Source organism: Carassius gibelio, chromosome B23, assembly GCF_023724105.1.
Source record: "Carassius gibelio isolate Cgi1373 ecotype wild population from Czech Republic chromosome B23, carGib1.2-hapl.c, whole genome shotgun sequence".
Classification (NCBI taxonomy): domain Eukaryota; kingdom Metazoa; phylum Chordata; class Actinopteri; order Cypriniformes; family Cyprinidae; genus Carassius; species Carassius gibelio.
The window spans coordinates 22307492-22331603 of record NC_068418.1 but is presented as its reverse complement, the minus strand read 5'-3'; the positions used below and the strand labels follow the sequence as shown (position 1 = coordinate 22331603).

Sequence of the window (24112 nt, the reverse complement as noted above, 5' to 3'; positions counted from 1 at the left end):
CTGTTTAGATTTGGTACCACAATCTTAGTCCTAACATATTTTTGAAGAAGCCACACTTAGTGGCGTTTTATACATCACTTTATCATGGTGGAAGTGTTTTTGCAAGTCATGGTAACCAGATACTATATTTGTTAAAATACTATATGTGTTACTGCAATAAACACCATGGAATAGAGAGAGACTGCGCAGTACTTTTCTCTCTCTCTCTCTCTCTCTCTCTCTCTCTCTCTCTTTCTCTCTCTCTCACACACACACAGAGAGAGAGAGAGAATGTTTATGCCGCTTTGAATCTTTGCTAATGTTAATGCGCATGTCTCATGGTCTATGAACGCGTCACTCAGATGGATGGATGAACTTCTGTCACCATTAATAACGGTAGATTCGTATTTCATTCATGTTGTAATGGTTTCCTCTCGTTTTGATTTCATATTCGTGATAAAAGCATGAGCTAGATATGCTAACAGGCTAGCTAGGATATTCCAGTTCTGTCGGATATTTACCTGCATGTCCTGCCTTTTATTACCCTCAGAACGCGATTTAATGATGATTTTCTTTTATCATTGAATGCCTTTAATGTCACTTTTTCTGTAATAGTCTAAACGCGACTATGTGTCACTGACATCCGATGGAAACCTCATTATTTGCATGACAGCTTTGAAAGTAAATAATGGATCATCTCTGTAAATAATAAAAAAATCAGTATGGAACAATTAGGTTTTATTATATGTTTTTATTATGTGCGAAGGCAGTTCGATAATAACATATTTGACCAAACATGAAATTGAAATACATAAGTCGTTATGAATATTTCTTTTTATTTGTATATATATTCACTATTATAACAGTATTATTTAGGCTATATAACATTATAGCCTAATAATTATTAAAATATTGAATTAACTTTTATTTTTATATTTTATTTTAATTGTTGTACTTTAATAAAAAAAAAAAATCTAATATTTATATTGTACATTTTACTCCAAATACCAAAAATGGAACAATGGATATATTTAATTTCTTCATTTATGTACAAATTGATGTATTTACTCTTCACATTTTGTTCTATTTATTTTTATTAAATTTTTTCATATAAAAAAATTCAGGATAAAATATTTCATGTGTATATTTTTCTATTTATCATCATATTTGGTTATATTTATGATGATTTTATTAGAAATTATTTTAAATTCATTTGTTACATTATTATTTTCAGATTTAAATGTTTATTTTTCAATATTTCATACGTATGTATTTCCCCCATAATGTCTTGTAATATAATAGTTTTTGGGCAGCAGAACAAATGGCCATGATGAGGATGGTGGTGCTTTTGCTCTCTGTGATGATGGTCAATGTGGTCCTGATGGATGCTAAGGTGGAAAGCACTGCAGAATTTGATCCATATAAAGTTCTTGGAGTCACCAGAAGCGCAAGCCAAGCAGAAATCAAGAAAGTGTATAAACGCCTGGCCAAAGAATGGTGAGAGTGCTATTTTTTTCTTGCAGATTGTAATATTTGTATTATATATATTTTATGTCTAAATGAGAATGCTACACCATGGTCATATTTCATCTCTACTGTCAGGCATCCTGATAAAAACAAAAATCCTGAAGCTGAAGACATGTTCATCAAGATTACAAAGTCTTATGAGGTACTGCAGCTAATAAAGGCTAAACAGATCACATGTTGTCAGAAGTAACACTGATGTTAACTTCATGTTACTCCTTAGATCTTAACAAACGAGGAGAAGAGAGCCAGCTACGATCGTTATGGACAAACAGATAACACTCACCCCTATGGACGCCACCATGGTTTCCGCCACTTTCATGACAACTTTTACTTTGACGAGTCTTTCTTTCACTTTCCCTTCAACAATAAGGGTGGTCGGGATTTTGCTGACAGCAAGTACACATTGCACTTCAACCAGTATATCAATGAAGTTGTGCCTGACAGCTTCAAGAGGCCTTACTTGATCAAGATCACCTCAGACTGGTGCTTCAGCTGCATCCATATCGAGCCAGTCTGGAAAGAAACAGTGCAGGAATTGGAGACTCTAGGTTGGACAGTTCATATTTTCACATCAATGTTAGTGATATGATCACTTCCTCCAGATAAGTTGTTGTTTTTCTGATCTCTAGGGATTGGAATTGGTGTGGTCGATGTTGGTTACGAGCGGCGTTTAGCAAATCATTTGGGAGCACATCAGACTCCTTCGTTTCTTGGTGTCGTCAATGGAAAAGTGGCTTTCTTCCATTACGCTGTTGTAAAAGGCCACCTGATGCAGTTTGTAGAAGATTTGCTGCCACAGAGACTAGTTGAAAAGGTTAGTGAACATCGTCATGCACTCCTAATGTCTGTATTTATATCTTCTTCTGGTCTCAAGCTTCTCGTTCATTGATGTCTGTAGGTTACAGACAAGAACTACCAAGAGTTTCTGAAGAGTTGGCATGAGTTGAACAAGCCACATGTTCTCCTGTTTGACCAAGTGCCTTCGGTCCCTTTGCTTTATAAGGTAGAGTTTGATAAGTAACCTCCAGATTTGCCAGTGTTCAGCCTATACACCAGTGATTGATTGTTTGCTTGTTTCTAATAGCTTACAGCATTTGCCTATAAGGACTATGTGCAGTTTGGATATGTGGATCAAGGTCTTTCTGAGACCGCTGACCTGTTAAGAAAATTCAACATAAACACTTATGCACCAACCATGCTTGTCTTCAAAGAGGACATTGAGAAGCCTGCAGATATTATACAGGTAAACCTGTTCCCTTGGCTACTGTAGGCCACATTGTTCGGATAGTGTTGTTGTTGCTGGCAAAAATAGAGCAGTTAATGTCTGACTTGTTCAGACTGTTCAAAGTTTTGCAATTTTGCATCCAACTATTTTTATCTGTTATTTAAGTCATTGTTAATTTTGTGATAAGGTGTGCTGGATACTTGTCTTAGAACAGGTGTGTCAAACTCAGTTCCTGGAGGGCTGCAGAGTTTAGTGCCAACACTACTCCAACACACATACCATTCAGTTTATAAATAAACCTGAAGTACTCGATTAGCTGGATCAGGTGTATTTAATTAGGGTTGAATCTAAACTCTGCAGGGCCTTATCCCTCCAGTTTGACAACTCTTAAACCCGAGACACACTGCATGATTTTTGGCTATCCCAGACAAAAGATTGGCATCGTGAAACAATCGTGGCGATTTCTGTGATCGTGGCTCATAATCAGTGGTCCTATGTCAAACAGTGAGAGGGGTTCAAAGATGGCCGTTGTCACAATCTTACGACCAAAGATAGCCTATGATAATTTTCTGGCAGTGTCTGAAATTCAGCATGTTCATCGCACTGTGTGTTTGCAGTTACGACCTACGTTTACTGACCAACCAATAAAAATGCGACATGGCGCTAAAACATAGAACTGCTTACCTCAATCTCTTATTTCTTCCACTTTTGCCGATCCCATTTTTTTCCAGCACACATAAAAACTACAGCTGTCAACGTGTGATTCATTGTGCTCTTTTTGTTTACCACTAGCACATGCTAAGGATATTTTATTATTCTATAGAAAGTACGTCGTAGCCTACGAGTCAGTAGGTGTCATCATCGTACAGTCTACATGCATGTTCCCGAGGAAATCGTGGCCTAGTGGTTAGAGAGTTTGACTCCTAACCCCAGGGTTGTGGGTTCGAGTCTCGAGCCAGCAATACCACAACTGACATGTTTGTAGACTTTACAATGAAGACACACCTATTGACTATCTACAGAAGAAATAAAACGTCATTAGCATGTGCTAGTGGTAAACAAAAAGGACATGATAAATTACACTTTAGTAGTTGTATTTTTTATGTCTGCTGAAAAAAAGTGGAAGCGGCGAAAAAGTAAGGGGTTAAGAGCTTGAGGTAAGCAGTTTTATGTTTTAGCTCCATTTCGTGTTGATTTCATGTGCCATTTTTATTGGTTTGTCAGTAAACGTGGATCATACCAGCAAACACACTGTGCGACATTAATTCTGAATGGTAGGCTATCTTTGGTCGCAAGACCGTGATAACGGCCGTCTTTGACCCTCCCTCACTGTATGACATAATGGCACTGATTAGGAGCCACATTCACAGAAATCACCACGAATGTTTCACAGTGTTGTTTGGGACAGCCAAAACCGTGCAGCGTGTTTAGGGCTTTAGTCTTGAAACAACAACAACCAATCAGATTGGGGCTTCAGCAATATCTTTTTTTGTTTGAGATGTTTGAGAAGTTATAAATATGTTTACCTTTTGACTTTCAATAAAACATTTGCACCCCTCAGGCTAAAGGGATGAAGAAGCAGATAATAGATGAATTCATCTCCAACAACAAGTTCCTTCTGGCCCCTCGTCTGGTGAACCAGAAGCTATTTGATGAGCTTTGCCCTGTCAAACAGTTCCATCGTCGCAGGAAGTAAGATGGATTTGTAAAAATGAGTGGAGTTAATCTGATTCTACATGTTAAAAGGTCTTTTCCAATAGTCTGCGATGACTCTTCCACAGATATTGCGTTCTACTCATCACTGGTGAGGAAGAGTCCTTCACCACAGGAAATGAAGCCTTCCTTTCGCTAGCCTCCGTGAACACTAATGATGTGCTGCGATTTGCTTACGTCTACCAGCGACGTCAGCAGCCCCTATGTGATGTTCTCCTGAAGAACAAAGACAGCACACCACCACAGGTAGATGGCATCTTCTCCACGCATTTTTGTTTCGAGAAGAAAATACTTGAGCATTATAGAGGTTGACAGATATGTTTTTTCGAACGATTGATCGACATTAGTTTCTATTTGCATCAATTATTCCAGACAGAAAATGGAACAATACATTTATTCAAATCAATCATTTTGATTTAGAAATTGCTACAGGATTCCTAAAGTTTTACCCATTTAGGTTCAGATTAATTTGTGTTATTATCTTTGTTTAATTATTATTTGGAATTTTTGTTATTTAAAATGCTACATTTTGGCTCCATTTGCATTTCTATTTTAATTTTAATTGATTTCATTTGAGATAATAACAATACATTCAGGATTAAGTGATTTTTCTTTAGTAATAAAGCACTATTTTACATTGAATTTTTACACTTAGTCTACAAGTTTTCATGGATGATAAAATTACAAATTGGTTATTGGCCTGTTTTCCCATTTGAGTTATCAAAATTGGCTAAATCCACTATTGGTGCATCTCAAGTGTGTAACCCAATGAAACTTTTGTGTGTATTGGGCAGGTGGTGATTCTGGAGAGGCGTAACGGAGCTGGGAAGATTCTATATAAGCCAGTTTCGGGAGGATGGAATGGCAGTAAGGAAGACAAACACAAGCTTCTGGAGGAACTGGAAAGACTGCAGAAGGATCCCTCCATCCTCAACAATGATGCCTTTCTCCCAGAGCTCAATAATGAGTTCACCTCTGTGAGTCTCTCAGGGTTTGCGTTTCATGGAACGTCTTTAATTGGGAAATTAGCAGTGACCTTGTCCTATATGCATGTTTCAGTAGAGATCTAGATTATGTCCAAATTTACTGGAACTTAATTTTGCACATCCGTTTGTTTTCAGATGTTTTTAATAAGATGGATTTACACTGCATATGACTACTTGTCTGAAATTATCGATGATCTTCTTCACAATAACTGGTAGGTAAATAAAATGCTGACTGACCCTACGCTCTGCCCTTCTTTTTTACTATTGCTAATTCAGGTAATACGCTTTATGAAATATGTGACTCTGGAGCAAAAAATGTCTTATGTTGCACATTAAGTAAAGATCACGTCCTACCATAAATGTATCAAAAATAAATCAAAACTTAAAATATATTAAAACTAAATTTTTGATTAGTAATATGCATTCCCAAGGACTTCACTTGGACAACTTTAAAAGTTTTCTCAATATGTAGATTTTTTTTTTTTTTTCAGATTTTCAAATAGTTCAAAAATTTGAGCCTTACAGTATGACTGGATTTGTGGTCCGTGGTCACATATCTCTTAGCGGCGGAAAGCAACAGTTGTTAAGGTGGGAATAGGTCAGCAATATTTTTGATATTTACTAAGTTATTTTCGTTCATTTCGCAGGCGTGAGATGATGCCCCTACTGTCTTTGATATTCTCTGCACTCTTTATTTTATTTGGCACTGTAGTTATTCAGGCTTTCAGGTAAGATTTATTGCCTTCATAATTCTGGTATGTTAGATAGGGAATGAGGAGACATTGAACATTGCTGTTTCTAATTTCAGTGACTCAAGTGAGGAAAAACATCCCAAAGCAAAAGCAAAAGAGGCATCCAAGGCAGAGGATGGTTCGCCGAACACCTCCAGCACTTCCAGGTTCTTTCATATATTAAGTTTGGATAAACCCAATAAATACATTTAACAGAACTTCATCTATTTCAATGATGCACAATGTATCAGTGCCATTACATTTATTGGATATTAGTGAGTTTGAAACAATTCTGGATATTTATTTATGCATGCTCATTTCTCTTCTTTTTATGCTGAGATTATTTATATAATTTATTTATAATAAATATATAAAAATGATATTACATTTGGAATTTTAATAATATCAGTTATTTCTTATCAGCTATAAAAATAACATAAAACAATTATTTTATATTAATGCAACCCTAATTTATTATACCTTAAATGCTCTCATTTAAACTTTTTTTTTTTTTTACCCCAGCAGTCGCCCACCAAAGAAAAGCTTTGTGGAGGTGACAGAGTTAACCGACATTACATACACTAGTAACCTGGTGAAGCTGAGGCCGGGTCATATTAATGTAGTTCTGGTACTTACTGATCCCACAAAGAACATCCTGCTCAGCAAGTTTGCCAAGGAAGTTTATTCGTTTACTGGGTGAGCCCACATTGCATGCTGTACCTTGAAGTCACAATGCCTTCAAATTTATATACTATGTATCCTCTTCTTCATAGGAGTTTCACCCTACACTTCTCCTTCCTAAATGTGGATAAACACAGCGAATGGATGGCGGCCGTGTTGGAATACGCCCAGGATGCCATGCAAATCGACACAGATGAGGACGAAGTGGGCAGCCGCAAAGTAGACTACACAGGCTATGTTCTAGCCCTCAATGGCCATAAGAAATACCTGTGTCTTTTCAAGCCAGTCTACACTGGTGAAGACTTGGATAGTAAGCCGGAAGAGGAAGGAGGAGGATCCCGGTCCAGGAAGGGCATGACACGCTCTCGATCCACAACTCTTCAGATCCACCACAAACTGGATCGACTCGGACTCTGGATGGAGCGACTGATGGAAGGGACCCTGCCACGGTACTATGTCCCAGCATGGCCTGGTCTGGACAAGATCACTGTCAACAAATAAAGCCTCATGGAAGCTAATAACCCAGCTGCATTAGAAGCATCCGATGGCTTGAAGCTGCTCAGAGCCAGACGCTCTATGTAAGACTCTGCAGAAGTGACTTTGGCTTAGCATTGTTGAGGAAAGGAAAACTGTTTGGAGCACTTGAATTGCCACTGATGTTGACCTCTTGGAAATCTTTACTTTAGCTACTCTAATGGAGGGCTTTATTTATTTTGAAAGGCTGTTGGTTTGAGAGGCAAAATACTCATACAGCTAGCCTAGCTTTCGATTTGAAACATTTCTGCTCCATGAATAACACTGCAACATGCTGCTAGTTGAAAAACAGCTAACATAATGTAGCGTAACAAAACATGATCACTGTAGACTTTTAGTCCTAGCTGTTTACTCATGACAATGCTGTGAATTTTTATGCTTTACCATTACAATGAGACGCTTACATAATTTTAATTGAACACCCTTGATCTACAAAGTGCAATATTTTATGCTAACAATTTACAACAGTCTTCAATGTGTTAACTTTAGTTAATGCAGTGAATTAATTGAAACAATGCACAATGCTTTCGCAGCATTGATTAATTATGGATAACGTATATTTCTATAGTAAATATACTAAAACATTTAACTAATTTCAAAATTGTGGTTTATTGTTAGTTCATGATGCTAAATGCATTTAACCAATGTTAACGAACTGTTACCACATTTTAATGGTTTACTTGGAATTCCTTACCCCCCTTAAATAATATAAAACTAAAATCAAATACTTTGAGACCTTTAAGAAAAGTTTGTTATAATTCAAAACAAAACTAAAAATATAAAAATCTGCCATTTGGAAACCTGCACCGTTTGTAATTTTTTTAAATAATTTTAACAAATTTTCCCTTCTAAATAATGGTGAAAATATGGATGCTAGATATCTAAAGTTCATTTAAACTTAAATAATAATAATAAATAATAATGTTAATCAATTCTTTTTTTTTTTTCAGGACAAATTTCTTAGCATCTTCCAACTGGCGCAACTTTACAGCAATACCCATAGAACATGAACTGTGCTTCAGTCCCAAGGTGTAAATAGTTACATTTCATTAAATGTATATGTTAAAAATATAATATGGATTTGTGTCTCTAAAATATAAGAAAGATTCCAGATGTTCTTAGCAGATTGATAGTGTAAGTAAAGGGAGAAACAGCTCTTTATTGACCTGAACAAGTCACATTCAGTTATATTGTGCAGCTATAAAACAAGCAGGTAAAGCTTTAAAGAATGACAAAGAGATCCAGAAACCTTTATAGTTTCAAGTTGTGTTTAGATTAAAAATGTGTTGTGGCATGCAAAGCATACTCTCCACAGTACAAAACTGAAGAAATAATACATACTTGATCTGAAGTATTTTGTACTATGCATTTCATGTTTGCTGTAGAAAAGCGTTTGTCTCCTTTATGTTGTGATGTTTCATTTGTTAGCAGGATTTAGTGGTTAATGCATTTGATTAGCTATTGCATATGCACAGAAAGGTGTGGGTGAGTTAAATCCACTCCTGTATGAAGTCTTCCATTACTGACATATTTTGAGCGATGAATTATATTACTTTATTCATATGGTGTTCAATGAACATTCATTATACTTTATAATTGATTATGCAGTATTGGTGCCATTATACTATATTAGCATTTTATTTGTGTTTTGCAATGCACTGGTAAATATCTTAAATTTAAGATAGCATTAAATCATGCCAAATTTTCATGGCTTATTTACTCTGTATGACTAAATGTATTTATGTCTGTGGTGTAAAATATGAAGTCTGCATAATGTTATGTAATTGTTTTATTTATTAATCGGTTGGAAAACTATATTATCAAATAAACATCAAATGTTTTATTTTCATCTCTGATTTGTTTATTACCGAGAATTGTCTGTCCATACGCAATATGAATTTTCTTTACTGTGTTCATAAATTGACATCATGACACTGTTTTGCTAATCCAAATTAAGGTATTAGTTTCTGAAAATAATAATAATGAAAATAACCGATTTTGTGCAGAAATCATGGATATGTCACTGCGCAATTATTTGAGACGTCCCACAAACGCATTCAATAATATTTGACTTTTGGAAGGACACACATCATCTCAAAAAGGAGGTTAGCCCCAGTCAAAGCAGTGTTTCCTGTGGAAAATATAATGTCAATAATACAAATATAAATAATACAAATATAATATAACTAGTTTTATAGGTCATACAGTACCTGTGGTGTCATAAGGTGGAGAAACCTCAACTAAATCACAACCCACGAGATTAAGACCTCGACAACCTCGAATGATTTCCAGACCCTAAAAAAAAAAAGTCAAAATACGTTATTCTTTACACAAAAGAGTGTCGATTGAGAGCCATATCTCTATTTCAGTGTGCTTTTAACCAACCCCTAAGGTTAATATTAAACTTTCACGCGCAAAGTCTAAGGGCTGCTCTTGGCTGTATCTTTGATCTGTAAAGTATAGTACAGTATGCCAGATTAATACTGTGTCCATTTTCCAAATCACTTGTTCTACAGTATATATTGGTTTTATAGTGTGCAGCTAATTTTATGTCTATTGGAATTATGATTAACATAAAGTGGTTTAAAAGACCTTCATTAGTTGGTTTAAGGGTGCAGGGAGTTTATTCTCAACTCGATGAGCAGGTAACGCATACCTGAATGGGTGTGAGGCCAGCTATCTCAGGTGTTCCTGTCCCGGGGGCGAATGCAGGGTCCAGACTGTCTATGTCAAAGCTGAGATAGACCGGCCCGGTCCCCATCTGTGAGCGAACCTCCTCCATGAGTGGGACAAGAGACTTGTGCCAGCACTCCACAGCTTCCACTACACGGAAACCCTGGAAAGACCCAAATCATTACAAATTAATAAATCAATCAAATAAAAGTGAATTTGAAGAATCTGTACTGAAGATTTACATGCATATATGCCAAATACAAATATTATGAAATGCATATATCACATTTTTGAATATATGTCGAATATATCAAATTCGAATTTTTTTATTGCATTTCTATTACATTTTTATTTAAGTGTATAATATGGCTAAAATATAACAGACAGAGACAGACAGACAGGATAATGTACTTCCAATAGTTTTTTATCACATTTGAGGGATAATGTATAATTAATTACACTACTTTTCAATGCATAAATAATGTTGGACACATGTAATAGTAAAAATGTTTTAAAATCGAACCTGATTATCTTAGAATGCATTTGAGTGTAAAAGAAATCATTTCCGCAACAAGACGAAGACTTCAATATTATTGCCGTAAGCCTATTAATACTGAAGATCTCCCGTTTGATTTTTATTTACTTGAAAGATAATTGAGGCGATTGAATGACTGATATGAGAAATGTTGAAAAAATCAAATATGGCGTCAATATAGAGCGGTGGAACTGTGACGTCACTTTGTAGGCCAATGAATATTACATTGTAATACATATGAATGATCTATTTAGAGCATGATTATTGGTAAAAGCATCATGATACCTGTGCTCGGCTCCACTCATAATTATCTGGAGAATAACCCGAGCCTCTGAGCCCGATCTGGACGACCCTCTTGCAGTCTAGGAGCCCCTCATCCACACAGCGTCTAAAAGGGGTCCCGTGGCCAATTTTCTCACCCAGAATCATGTCACTAGTGTCTGCATGGGCATCCACATGTATTAGGCCCACTGGACCATGCCTGAACAGCAGAGATAGCAGAAATTTAGACTAAATGTGAATGTGTATTATAAAACTAGGAGGGGGACCTCTCGTGTTTTCACCAACCTCTCAGCAACGGCTTGTAGAATTGGGTATGCAATTGTATGATCACCTCCTGGGAGTCCAAGACAAGTGGAGAAGTAACATATTAAAAGTAGACTCAAACCTGATCCAAGTATTCCTGCATGTTGAAAAGGATTTCTCACCCATTGTAAGTGGGATGCAGCCAGTGGCCACAATTTCACGATAAGCCTCTCGTATTTTTTTGCAGGTGTCCTTCAGGTCAAAGAGATTGACATTAACGTCACCGATATCTGCCACCCTTATTGATTCATATGGGGCCGCTCTTGTCCAGCCATTGTACAATCTGATCATAGCGGATTCTGCCCTGATGTGCCTCGGACCAAATCTGTATCAAGAGCAAGGGACTCAACTCAGTCATTTTTGTTCATGAATATTTTAACCACATCATAATATATATATATATATATATATAGATATAGTGTATGTTTTATTATAAGCATGCTGTAACTATTGTTATAAATAAAAAAAAATATAAAACTTACAATTCTTTATTACATTTTTTTTTTAAGTATGTTAAATGTAATACAAATATATTTAAGCAATTATATATATATATATATATATATATATATATATATATATGCACAAATAGTATGTTTTATTATAATCAAATATTTACATACAAATATTAAAACTGAATTACAATTCTTTATTATATTTCATTAATATTGAAATTAATATTTTGTAATTTCTTTTATGATCTTATACATAGTAATATATATGTAATAGCAGGGGTGAGCCAATCCTGTTCCTGGAGATCTAACGTTACCTTTCTGTACAGTTCAGCACCAAACCTGATTAAACACGACTGAACCAACTAATTAGGATCTGAGGGAGCACTTGATATTTACAGACAGCTGTGTTTGGCACCCCTGTGCTATACTAAAGTACACATAGCAAATACAATATCTGTGTTTTCATTAAATATTAAACAATTATACAATACCAAACTGTCGCAGACATTTGTGCGGCACTCGTGACTGTGTGTGATACAATATGCATGTTCAGTATTACGTTACCTTGCACCGGGACGGTTGGATGTTCCGGTGTCAATCGGAACCCCGACGAACGCCGCGTCCAGTCCGTCCGCTGTTTCCTGAAACGGTAATTTGCACATCGTCGCGATTCCGCTGACCCTCGCCACAAACTCCGCGCTCGGTGGGACATTAAAGCCTGTCCCGGACATTCGGCGCGTGCAAGACACATTGCTCTGATCCCCGTTAAAGTTTCCCTGTTGTACGACTCTCTGAGGAGCACACGCTTTAAAAATGTGAGATCCACCAAAGACTGCTCGAGTCTTACTAACGATTTTGAACGAAGAAAGCATGATCAGCTTAGCGTGAAACCAACCCCTGCAGAAATTAGTGAAGAAATCAACCGAGCTTAGAGGTCCGTTTTAACGGAAAGCTTTCGCAAATGTGTAAACGCAGTTTTCTCTGTCGCTTTTAGCTCAGGCGATTCAAAATGAACTTTTGCCCCTGGCGCTATGAGGGGCTGGACTCTGTGTTGTTTTTCACAATCAGACTCTCCACTGCTCCTACTAAGAACCGGTATATAGCATGCAAACTACATTATGAATAACATTTTAATTAACGATACTGAATATTTTTTATGTCCAAGTCCAACCAATAACGGTTATGCAAAAAGGATTTTTAAATAATTTTATTTCTGCATTTTGAAACAACGACAAAAAATGTTAAAACAAAAGTTTACAAGAAGAACTGAATGTGCATTATAATTATAATTATAATTAACAACTACAATAATAATTATTATTACTAATATTAAATTCAAACTGCTGTTATTTATGCAGATTTGTTGATAAAATCTGTCAAAAACGACATATTTCAAAATATTTTTTTTATTTATAAATATTTAAGCAATCATGTTTTTCTCTAATGTGAGCAATAAATTACATTTCTCTCTCTCTCTCTCTCCCTCTCTCTCTCTCTATAGCTTATATATTGTCCGATGCATTTCTGCTAAGAGCACTGGTGCACTATACACCCATTTCTCTTGGGCAATGCAATTTATTCCAAAGTAATGCAAATATCACAATGATAATACACTGCAGTGTAAATGTTAACATGTAATTTATCGTCAAACTATTTTATTGCCACATGCAAATAAACACATTATTTCCATACTATTGACATTTTTTATTGTTTTTGCCATTTATCTCCTTTCCAGGCCATGTACCATGAAGTCAACGTGCATTGAAAATGCACCCTGTTTACTTTTAATGCACATGCACTATGACAGTTCATCTAAACAAGTTATTCCAAAGATTGTAATAGTGAACTCATCCAAATATAATCACTTGCTCAACCTCTTAAGTGACATCACAAATCCCAATTCCTTTTTAAATCCCTCCTACCAACTCTGCTCCAATGACACATTTCATGATGCAATCAGTTACCAAAAGTTCAGCTCAAATTTGTATTAAATATCCTGTCAGATAACCATCAACTGTATAGTTTATTCTGCATTCATTTGCCTACTTTTTAAAGCAATATTCAGTATACAGTCATATACTGTGGATACTAATGCATTACATTATGTGTGAATTTGTACCTGGTTTAAGCTGTTATTCTAAAGAGTCATCAACAGCATAAAGTTTTCCTAATGTATAGTGAAAAGTGCAAATGCATAAACTGCCATCACTTCAAAATATGTCAGTGATGGACTTTAAAATTAAAGTGCTTCTACAATCTACAGAGCTGTGCTTGCTTCTCTAGTAAACACTCACTCACACACTAAGGCTCAGTGTAGTGCACTAGCAGCGATTTCCACTGCTCTTGTCCGTACATGAGGAAGCTGACTGCGGCGCGGAGGTCCTCCAGGTCTATGTTGGCGAGGAAGCATCTCTGGAGTTCAGCTTCCACGGAGCTCCCGCCGGACCCTCGACCCTTCAGCAGCACCACAGCAGACTGACACAGCAGCCAGTCCTTCAGCTCCTCCATTCTGGCCCGATCCAAGCTGGCCAACACACGCTTGCCCCACAGGCTGATGTGAAGCATGTTAGCGGCCACACGAGCACTGGGGCGCTGCAAACCATCAGGGACATGAGGAAATCAATCAGTCAATCAACTGCTTTATCTTCTTAGTTTTTATATTCAAGAGTTTCTCTATGGGTAAACCAGAGCCTGACAGATTTTACAGCATCATTTTTATGACTGATACAGATGATTTTTATGTTGTGTCCGATAACTAATATGCAGAAATTATTTTTAATTAGGGTTTTATTTTTGCTTAAAAAACATGATAGTAATATTACAACAATAAAGCATGCATTATTACTACTATATATATAACATTTTGGGATTTAAAAAAAAACAAAACAATTACCTACACATTTTTTTTAATATATATATATATTTAATATATATATATATACATGCTTTGTAAAAACAAAAAAAACAAAAAATTCTATTAAATATGTATAAATATATTATATTATATTATATTATATTATATTATATTATATTATATTATATTATATATAAAATAAGAATTGGCTTTGCCAGTATATAAGGTAGTGTTTCTTTATTTCTTTTTTTATATAAGGTATGTGAATATCATACCTTGCGAGTGTTTCTGCGTAGCAGTAGCTTCACTACTAGCTGTACATCATCAGGTGCAGAAGCAGGAAGTGGAGGAAGCTGTTGTTCCTCATAAGTGCGACTGTCCAGGCCCTCTGAGCTGTAGAAGGGGTTCGGCTGACCGAAGAGCTCATAGGCGATGGCCCCTACAGCCCAGGCGTCTGCTTTACAGTAATCTATCATCACCCCTGGACCTGGAACTGCTGTGGCCACCTAGAGGACAAAAGCATCATTAATACATTTCATTTGATACAATTTTAAAATAAATAAAAAAAAATCAGTAATAATCAGATAAATGCTTCGCAAGAGACATTATTGCTGTCACCTTTTCCTTATATTTAAAATGTGAACTTTTGTTTGATTATAAATGGAAATATAACATTTAACTTAAAATGCCAGTAAAAAAATGTTCACAGGTCAAGCAGAAATCTGAATTACTGGCCTGAAAAGGCCAGCAGAACAAGTCCTTATTGTTGAGCCCTGACACGTTGAGTGTTATTCCAGACATTTCTCACCTCAGGCGCCATCAGACAGGCGTTACCTCCTCTGTTAACCCAGCAGCTGTTGAAGGGCAGCTTGAGGCCCAGATCCTCTGCTAGACAACAGCCGAAGTCAGTGATCACCAGTCGGGGACACCCAGCTTTGAAATAAAAACACATTACAGCAATGTTACAATTAATGTGATTAAAGCATTTACTTAATGCTGGCAAAATGCTGCAAGTCTACATTAGCATGAAATGCTGTCTGCCCTGTCTAATGACTCTTACTGCTGTCAAACTCCAGGAGCACATTGTCTGATTTGAGGTCTCTGTGAGCGATGCCCTGTTTGCAGAGATGATCCACCCCTTCCAGCAGCTGCAGCAGCATGAGAGACGCCTGCATCCGGTTCGGCACACATACCCCCAGGTACTGCCGCAGGCTGCATGGGTAACTACAGCACAGACATCAATCAAGACTTTACAGATTCAACTTCTGACCACAAGCAACATCCAACAGAAAATGAGTCCAAAGGCCTGTTTTTTTGTTTTGCATGTAAAAAAATAGATTTAACATATTACTAATTTAACAGTAACTAATACATAAACATTATTATATAAAATATATTATTATATGTATTATAGTAATATCATATGATTTATTATTACTTATTTTTTGTTATTTTTACAATAAACACAGTACTAAATAATGATACTAATAATAATAATAATAATATTTAAATCATACTTTTTTTAATTTTTATTTCATTTATAGTTTTTATAACAAATACATCAAATATACTTACTATAAATAAATGTAACAATAATTATTATCATTATTACTTTTTATTTTTGATATTTGTTTATAACAATGACATTTTATAATAAATAAATATAATAAGAATTATAATTAATTATTTGTATTTATATTGTATTTATTTTTTTATTAATTACTTTTATAACAATACAGATAGGAAAAACCATATATTATAATTATTTATTATGATAATAAATTTGTTATAAAGTAATAAAATAAATATTATGAAATAATATTTTGGTAATAATATAATGGATATACACATTATATATGTATGTATGTATTTGTTTTTAACAGGGTTCTATCATGTTTCCTCACTTCTTCATGACCAGGAACAGTGTGCGATTGCTGCCCAAACCCAGTGGATTGAGTCGGGCAGGCAGGACATCGGGGTACTCCTCCTGAGCTCCAGGCAGCAGCGGGACTTCAGCAGTGAAGGCCCGGTACACTGTGACCACGTTGGGATGAGCGCTCAGTCTTTTAGGCACCATTCCAAAGTGGCTGTAAAAATAGCAACGCCATTGGCAATGATTCAGTTTATTTTAAGGCCATGCTGTACTGCTAACTCACCCATCCAGAGCAAACACTCCTTGCTCTTCTGTTAAAGCCTGTGGACATGCAGGAACCAACTCCATAGACATAGAGCGAAGGATGGCGTCACTTGATGAACCAGCCTATTGAATAGTATCAGATGTTCATTAGAAAAAACTGTTGAGGGATTCTGGAATACTGTATTGTATATGCATTCTACACAAAATCCCAAAATTAATTATTTTATTCCATTATGGAATGCTAAAATACTCTAAATCCTCACCCCAATGTTCCACATCATTTTCATAGCTAAAGGAAAGCTGGGTGTAGCTGAGAATCGAAGTGGTCCTGCTTTCTTATTGTCATCGTCTGTTTCTTTCTGGCTGAGTTCCACCAGTGAACACTTCCCGCTCTCTACAGGGGGCGCGAACGGAGCCACTGCCTCATACACCGCTGCATTGCACCCCTTCCCGATCTGTTTCCCAATCACATAGTCCTCCAACTTGTACCCCAATGTAGAAGACTTCAGAGGTGTCTGGAACTTCTTCTTTCTGAATACGGCCTACATCGAGAAAACATTGTGGGTAAATATGTAAATAAGCCTGTAAATAAATAAAAATTCTGGAATTTATTTACAACTGCTGATATAATTTGCATATATTTATGCATATCATTTGCATGTGTGCTAGGTCTAATGAACTTTAGAATAAAGTAGTAACCTGATGTGATGATAATGTCAAATAATGACATGTAAAACATGTAAATCATTGATACTGTTCAGTATTTTGTAACCAGACTTGTTTTCTTAATTATGTTTCAATTACATTTTTATGAATTACTGTAAATGTAATATCGCAATGTTACATGCAATAAGTGTTTTACGCAACAAGGAGTAAATAATGCAACACTGTAATAATATTATATTAATATAACAAGTGTAATATTATGTGTTAAAGTATAATAATATATACATTACCAGTCAAAGTTTACAAAGTGCTGCATTTATTTGATGATACTGATATAAAAAATTTTTTTATTTAATACATTTTAAAATGTAATTTATTATTGTGATGGCCAAGCCATATACATTTAAATAACTTGTTTATTTTATATTTGTGCAGTTGGTTTATGCAGTTACGTTTATTACCAAAGCGAATACATTTTGTATGCCTTCTCTCTTCATGACCATGTCACTGTTTGATCAACAGGAATGCTCAATTATTATCCAATATCATTATTATTAGATATACAAATGTCGTCATTGTTGGTGATGTTTTTCACCTGTATCTCCTGACACAACGCAGCGCTGGTCCTGTCCTCTTCCAGCTGCTGTTCAATCAGCCCCAAACCCACCCCAAAAGCCAGGAAAACAGCTCTGTTTCTGGGAGCACCACCTCCAAGCCCTCTCCTGAAAGCCCCGGACTGGAGCTGGGCGGCCAGCCCGCTGAGAGACCGGCGGAAGAAGCGGAACCGAGCGGGCAGGAAGGTCTGCGGATGGACGGTGCGGGTCGAGCGGGACACACGCAGCCTCTCACCGCGGAGTTTCGCTGCCACACGGCCGGCTGGTTTTAAGAGCCCCAGCTGGAGAAGCGACCTTCCCAGCTCCAACCCCCGACTGAGAGCATGTTTCACTGACATTCTGAGCCGAGTAAAGAACTAATTTTCACGATAAGAGAAATTAACCGGGCCTGTTTACCGACACAACCTCTCCCTACATTATTTACTCAAGGACAGTGTTTATGTAACGCTCATTGGTCCACAAGATGTCACTTTGTGTTGTTGACTTTCAAAATAAAGGTCGGAAACGTATTTCACAATAAAAGTACATTAATATTAGTATCAATAAAAAGTCCAAAGGGGTGAGTCAGTTATTAACCTCACAGCAGAACAACATAATATGGTAATTTGCTTATCAGTTTATATTTATGTATTTTTAATTGGGAAATAATACATTTATACATCGATTCAAATTTTACATTTTAAATCTATACTGTACACCTGGTTTGTAACATGAGTTATAGCTTTATTTTTTATTACAGTTTCGAATTGCCAACAGGTTTTTTTTTTTTTCTTTTCTCAGGTCATCAGGGCCAAATGAATACGGCAGGAGCTCTCTCCTATGTCACCAGTTTGTAAGATCCATCAGATTTGGACATATAAACGTCCCCCTATGAGCCAAACTGTAAGACAGATGACATGACCAGTCTGTTTAGTGACAGTATCAAAGGAAGCTGAAACATGATTAGTGCATTAGGCTGCTTACATACTTTTGCCATAGGTTTAGTTGTTAGCCACACCTAAATTCATAAAGGCATTTCTTTTTAAAAAAACTCAGTTTGTCATTGCCAGGGGCAGATCTAGAAAAAATATTGATGGGGTGGCGAGAAGTGTGCAGGAATTTTTGAGGAGTGGCAACATGTGGCAGACGTATACTGAATTTCGTCACAGTTATCAAAGTTTGATGATAAATATATGTGCACACTACAAAAGGACATCATTTACAAACTTAATCTCATGCAATCAATGTCTTGCATTTGAAACAGTTATAACAAACATTATAACTGTCAGTCAGTTATGGGGATCGCAAACCATTTGAATCAGTTCGGGAGTTCGGAGCGGGTTCGCGAATCATTTGAGTCAGTTCGGGAGTTCAAAGCGGGTTCGCGAATCATTTGAGTCATTTCGGAAGTTCAAAGCGGGTTCGCGAATCATTTGAGTCAGTTTGGGGTTCGCGAATCATTTGAATCAGTTCGAAAGTTCGGAGCGGCTTCGCGGATCATTTGAATCAATTCGAGAGTCCGGAGCGGGTTCGCGAATCATATGAGTCAGTTCGGGAGTTCGGAGCGGGATCGCGAATCATTTGAATCAGTTCGGGAGTTCAAAGCGGGTTCGCGAATCATTTGAGTCAGTTTGGGGATCGCAAATCATTTGAATCAGTTCGGGAGTTCGAAGCGGGATCACGAATCATTTGAATCAGTTCGGGAGTTCGTAGCGGATTCGCGAATCATTTGAGTCAGTTCGGGAGTTCAAAGCGGGTTCGCCAATCATTTGAGTCAGTTTGGAGATCGCAAATCATTTGAATCAGTTCGGGAGTTCGGAGCGGGATCACGAATCACGAAAGATTCACGTTCGTAAATTTTTTAATTGGCTATAACCTTTAATTCGTTGCTGCCAAATGGGGTGGCAGCAGGGGTAGATCCGCCCCTGGTCATTGCTGACTTTTTACAGATCACATTTTAACTCCACATTTGTATGTCTTCATAAATGGTAATAATAAATCAATAATACTGATCAGTTTGCAAAATTTCATTTTTAGACGAACTGACCTCTCTCATTAACTGCTTACAGGCTCCACATGGGGAAATAAAGCGATCCTCGAGGTCACTGCATAAAAGTTAGGTCATAACAGCAATATTAATAAACAGTAATTTCAACCAATACATATATTTGGACACAGGCACATTTTTTTTAGCGGCTGAACAAACATATTGAAGTTATAGCCTAGTTATATTATGAATATGGACTTAAAGTGCACAATCTGAGCTATAATTTGAGCGTATACTCTCCTCAAAATTGGAGGAGAGGTTAAGTAATTGACTAAAAAAAGTTGTTTCATGGTCAGGCGTGGACTACTCTTTAGTTATTTCAACGTCAATTAAGCTGGTAAAAGGACTGGAGTTGCATTTGGAAGCGGTTGCTCTGAACCCACATCATGCAGTCAAAGGATCTCTCCATGTAACAGACAATTGTTAGGCTTCATAATCAAAACAAATCCATCAGATAGATAGCAGGAACATTAGAAGTGACCAAATCAAGAGTTCAGTATTCTGAGGGGGAAAAAAGGCACTGGTGAGCTCTGCAACATAAAGAGGCCTGGATGTCTACAGAGGACAACAGTGGTGGATTATTGGAGAATCCTCTCCATGGTAAAGAAAAATCCTTTCACAACATCCAGCCAAGAGAAAAACTCTCTCCGGGAGATAGACATGCTACTGTAAAATACAGAGTGTTCCCTACAAGGTGCAAACAAAGCCAGAATAATATATTTTTGTCCAAAACAATATTCTTAAAAAAAAAAAGGCAGACAACTTCCGGAAAATTATTCTTTGGGAAAAAGTATGGAAAATGCTTGCAACAGCTTATGTTCCAAAGCATACAACATAATCTGTGAAACATGGTGGAGCAGTGTGATGGCATGAGCATGCATGGCTTCCAGTAACACTGGGTTACTGATGATGTGACAGAGGACAGAAGCAGCCGGAAGAATTCTGAAGTATATGGGATATATACTCTCTGCCCAGATCCTGGAGCAAAGTTGACTGGGTGGCGCTTCATAGTACAAATGAACAATGACCCAAAACACACAGCAAAACCAATCAGGAGTTTTTAAAAGTAAAATAGTGGAATATTCTGCAATGGCCAAGTCAATCTCCTGATTTTAATCCGATTGAGCATGCATTTCACTTGCTGAAGACACAATACAGAGCCAATAATTGTGTCAGTGTCCAAATATACAGTGTATGAACCTAACCGTAGCTATATATTGAAATACCTGGCAATTGCGATGGCTTTGAAGCTGGTATAATACTGTAATCCTCAACAAGAGGAACACTTAACTGTTTGTGTCCTCACCTGTGAAAACAGTTCCATCGCTTTTTAAGACGGCTGCTCCAACTCTGAACTTGCTGTAGGCACAATATGCCTGTTCTTTGTCTTCCTGAGATTTATGAACAAGCTTTTTTTGGATTATAGCAACTCATAATGCTGCTAACTGAAGATCCTGTATCAACAGCCAGTCACTAAATGATAAAACTTAGTTGACTGGAGGGAATAAGTAATGCAATGCCTCTTTGACGCTTAGCATGAGTAATTTGATAAAGCAGAGTTCCCATTTACTTAAAACTTAATGTAGGGCCAAGATGTTAAGGAGGTGTGAATTTTCACAAACAGGATTCTGACAATCATTAGACAGAGCACTCAACATAATGAAAACAGCTCCACTTTCATTTTAATATATGTTAAAATATTTAATTGAGGTAATGCACAGAATTGTAAGTAACCAGACCTGTTTACTAATTCCAGAAAGAATTGCAATATAGACAACAAGTAAGAGTTTGCATTTTATGTCAATGCTATGATGTAGACACTTCTAGGCATATTACTGCCCTCTACAGGTCAATATTTGGACTAAATTCTATTATTTATATTTATATTGATCTATCTATTATAATTATATACAGCCCTGTATCATGCAAAAATTGAAGAACTGCTTCAGAGATCAGTTGATGTTTGTTACTGTATCCAAGCAAAGTTAAAATAGACAATGGGCTTTACAGTCTTTCCTCCGACTAGAGATCATCTGATGATGATGCAAAGGATGTCCAGTAGTGGATATTTCACATGAATCAACTGTAATTTGTACATTCGTACTTCTCCATATCCAGTTTGTTGCAAACATTTTGTTCCTGCACTGATGTTATGTTAGTACCAATTTTGCACGTTGACAGTCAGTTTAATATAATAGAAGTATCCAGTAGCCTATTTTATTATTGTGTGTATTGGTTAGTTTACAAAATCTGATCATTGGGACACTTTTTGACTTTGAAATTGCTTGTAAAAGTGTCCCAATGGACATAAATTCACCCATACTCTTTGAAATCATAATTGCATTACAGTATGTTGTTTTAAACCCCAAATATTTTACTTATTACATCATTATATTTTACTTATAACCTGTTTTTATACAGTCTATGCTTATAACACTTCATTATAATTCTTCATTAATAATTATTTAGTAATAATTAGTAATAATTAAAATACTTTAATTTGGCTGGTCAAGCTTCAGTTTCAGAGTTTCCCCAACACTGCGCATGTCACAATAAAAGCACACATTGTAAAATAAAAGTTCAATAATTTAACCACAGGTCAGTTCAGGATAGCCCTACCATTTATTAGTTTACACATTTATATTTTTTCAATGGAAAATAATAAAACCATACATCCATTCAAAACATTTAAATCTATCTGTCATGGCTTTATGTCAAAAGTTTAATGGTTTTCGTTTGCCCTCAGGTCATCGGGGCCAAATGAACACGGCAAGAGCTCCTCCACTGTCATCAGTTTGTAAGATCCATCAGACTTGGACATATAAACGTCCCACTGGGAGCCAAACTGTAAGACAGATGACATGACCAGTCTATTAAATTACAGTTTCAAAGGAAGCAGAAAAATTATGTGTATTACTATATATATATATATATATTTTTTTTACATTTCACAAAAGCCCACTTTTTCCAAACATGCAGTTTGTTGACTCATATTTAGTTCTTTCCTGATAACTTGTTTTTACAAGCCATAGTGTAACGTCTGTATTTTTGTGAATTATAGCAATAACAAAACAATAAAAGAAAGTTTGCATGATTTAATTTTTAAGAACTGACCTCTCTCATGAACTGCCTACAGGCTCCACATGGAGAAATAAAGCGATCTTCAAGGTCACTGCAAAAAAGTCAGTTAAAGAACATTACTCAACACTATTTATACTTTAGCCAATACATACATAGCTATATACTGAATTACCTGGCAATTGCGATGGCTTTGAAGCTCTTATGTCCCTCAGACACAGCTTTAGAGATCGCAGTCCTCTCAGCACACAATCCAGCAGTGTAACATGCATTTTCTACATTGCAACCTGTTAAACATCACCATTATATGCTAAAAGACCACGAAAAACAGACACAAAATATAGCTACAAAACAAATACACAGACTACCATTCAAAAGTTTGGGTTCAGTAAGATTTTTCTTAAAAAACATGAATGCGTTTATTCGAACAGAATGCATTTAATTAATCAAGAAGCAACACACCTGTTTTCAACACTGATAATAAGAAATGTTTCTTGAGCTGTAAATCAGCATATTAGAATGATTTCTGAAAGATCATGCAATGTAATGGTACTGAACATTCTGCTTTGCATCATAGGAATAAATTACATTGAACATATATTCAAACAGAAAGCAGTTATTTTAAATTAGAATAATATTTAACATTAATACTTTTTTTATTGTATTTTGAAATCAAATAAAGGGAGCCTTGGTGAGGATACGAGACTTTCAAAAACAAAAAATGTCAAGCAAACATGTGAATGTTTTATACTGTATATGTTTTTAGTTTCAAATAAAAAAGACATATATTTTTTAAGTGTGTCCTCACCTGTGAACACGGTTCCATCGCTTGCTAAGACAGCTGCTCCAACTCTGAACTTGCTGTAGGGACAGTACGCCTGTTCTCTGGCCTCCTGAGATTTCTGAACAAGCGCTTCTGGGCTCCAGCTACTCATTATGCTGCTGACTGGAGACTCTGTTCTGACTGCCAGGCACTACATGGCTTCAAGTCACAAGTTATAGTGTGCGTGTGTGTGACTAAGGAGGAAATCAGTGATGCAATGACTCTTTGACACTTAGCATTGAGTAATTTGGTGCTGCAATGTCAAAATTCCCATTTACTCAATAATTCAT

General features: G+C 36.3%; 4 protein-coding genes across 8 annotated transcripts; 1 reads left to right on the top strand and 3 right to left on the bottom strand.

Annotated features, from left to right (window-relative positions):
• Nucleotides 1–145: 145 nt before the first annotated feature.
• Nucleotides 146–9225, top strand: dnajc16 (DnaJ (Hsp40) homolog, subfamily C, member 16). Of its 5 annotated transcripts, XR_008182506.1 has the most exons (16): nucleotides 146–375; nucleotides 1282–1476; nucleotides 1582–1648; nucleotides 1727–2054; nucleotides 2136–2320; nucleotides 2405–2509; nucleotides 2591–2749; nucleotides 4293–4423; nucleotides 4513–4690; nucleotides 5239–5421; nucleotides 5566–5642; nucleotides 6078–6158; nucleotides 6239–6328; nucleotides 6684–6857; nucleotides 6935–7420; nucleotides 8327–9225. XR_008182506.1 is itself a non-coding variant. In XM_052593379.1 (15 exons), exons 2-15 carry the CDS (start codon nucleotides 1301–1303, stop codon nucleotides 7341–7343), a joined length of 2343 nt encoding a protein of 780 aa, XP_052449339.1. In that variant the 5' UTR covers nucleotides 146–375; nucleotides 1296–1300; the 3' UTR covers nucleotides 7344–9225. The 5 variants fall into 5 exon arrangements, 4 of the variants coding, with proteins under 4 accessions (XP_052449339.1, XP_052449340.1, XP_052449341.1 ...); XM_052593379.1 differs by having other exon boundaries at nucleotides 1296–1476; nucleotides 6935–9225; XM_052593380.1 differs by having other exon boundaries at nucleotides 1293–1476; nucleotides 6935–9225.
• agmat (agmatine ureohydrolase (agmatinase)) lies at nucleotides 8503–12647 on the bottom strand. Its single transcript, XM_052593383.1, has 7 exons — nucleotides 12189–12647; nucleotides 11292–11494; nucleotides 11152–11200; nucleotides 10870–11065; nucleotides 10033–10212; nucleotides 9587–9671; nucleotides 8503–9507 (listed from the first exon to the last, which is right to left on the bottom strand). The coding sequence occupies exons 1-7, from the start codon at nucleotides 12494–12496 to the stop codon at nucleotides 9434–9436; spliced, it is 1095 nt and encodes a 364-aa protein (XP_052449343.1). The 5' UTR covers nucleotides 12497–12647; the 3' UTR covers nucleotides 8503–9433.
• A 666-nt stretch (nucleotides 12648–13313) lies between these two features.
• On the bottom strand, nucleotides 13314–18347 carry LOC128011205 (serine/threonine-protein kinase PINK1, mitochondrial). Its single transcript, XM_052593382.1, has 8 exons — nucleotides 17877–18347; nucleotides 16879–17157; nucleotides 16635–16738; nucleotides 16383–16565; nucleotides 15539–15702; nucleotides 15287–15411; nucleotides 14754–14984; nucleotides 13314–14216 (listed from the first exon to the last, which is right to left on the bottom strand). Exons 1-8 carry the CDS (start codon nucleotides 18231–18233, stop codon nucleotides 13926–13928), a joined length of 1734 nt encoding a protein of 577 aa, XP_052449342.1. The 5' UTR covers nucleotides 18234–18347; the 3' UTR covers nucleotides 13314–13925.
• A 4177-nt stretch (nucleotides 18348–22524) lies between these two features.
• Nucleotides 22525–24003, bottom strand: cdaa (cytidine deaminase a). Its single transcript, XM_052593386.1, has 4 exons — nucleotides 23808–24003; nucleotides 23175–23286; nucleotides 23036–23093; nucleotides 22525–22766 (listed from the first exon to the last, which is right to left on the bottom strand). The coding sequence occupies exons 1-4, from the start codon at nucleotides 23932–23934 to the stop codon at nucleotides 22644–22646; spliced, it is 420 nt and encodes a 139-aa protein (XP_052449346.1). The 5' UTR covers nucleotides 23935–24003; the 3' UTR covers nucleotides 22525–22643.
• Between the last annotated feature and the right edge of the window lie 109 nt (nucleotides 24004–24112).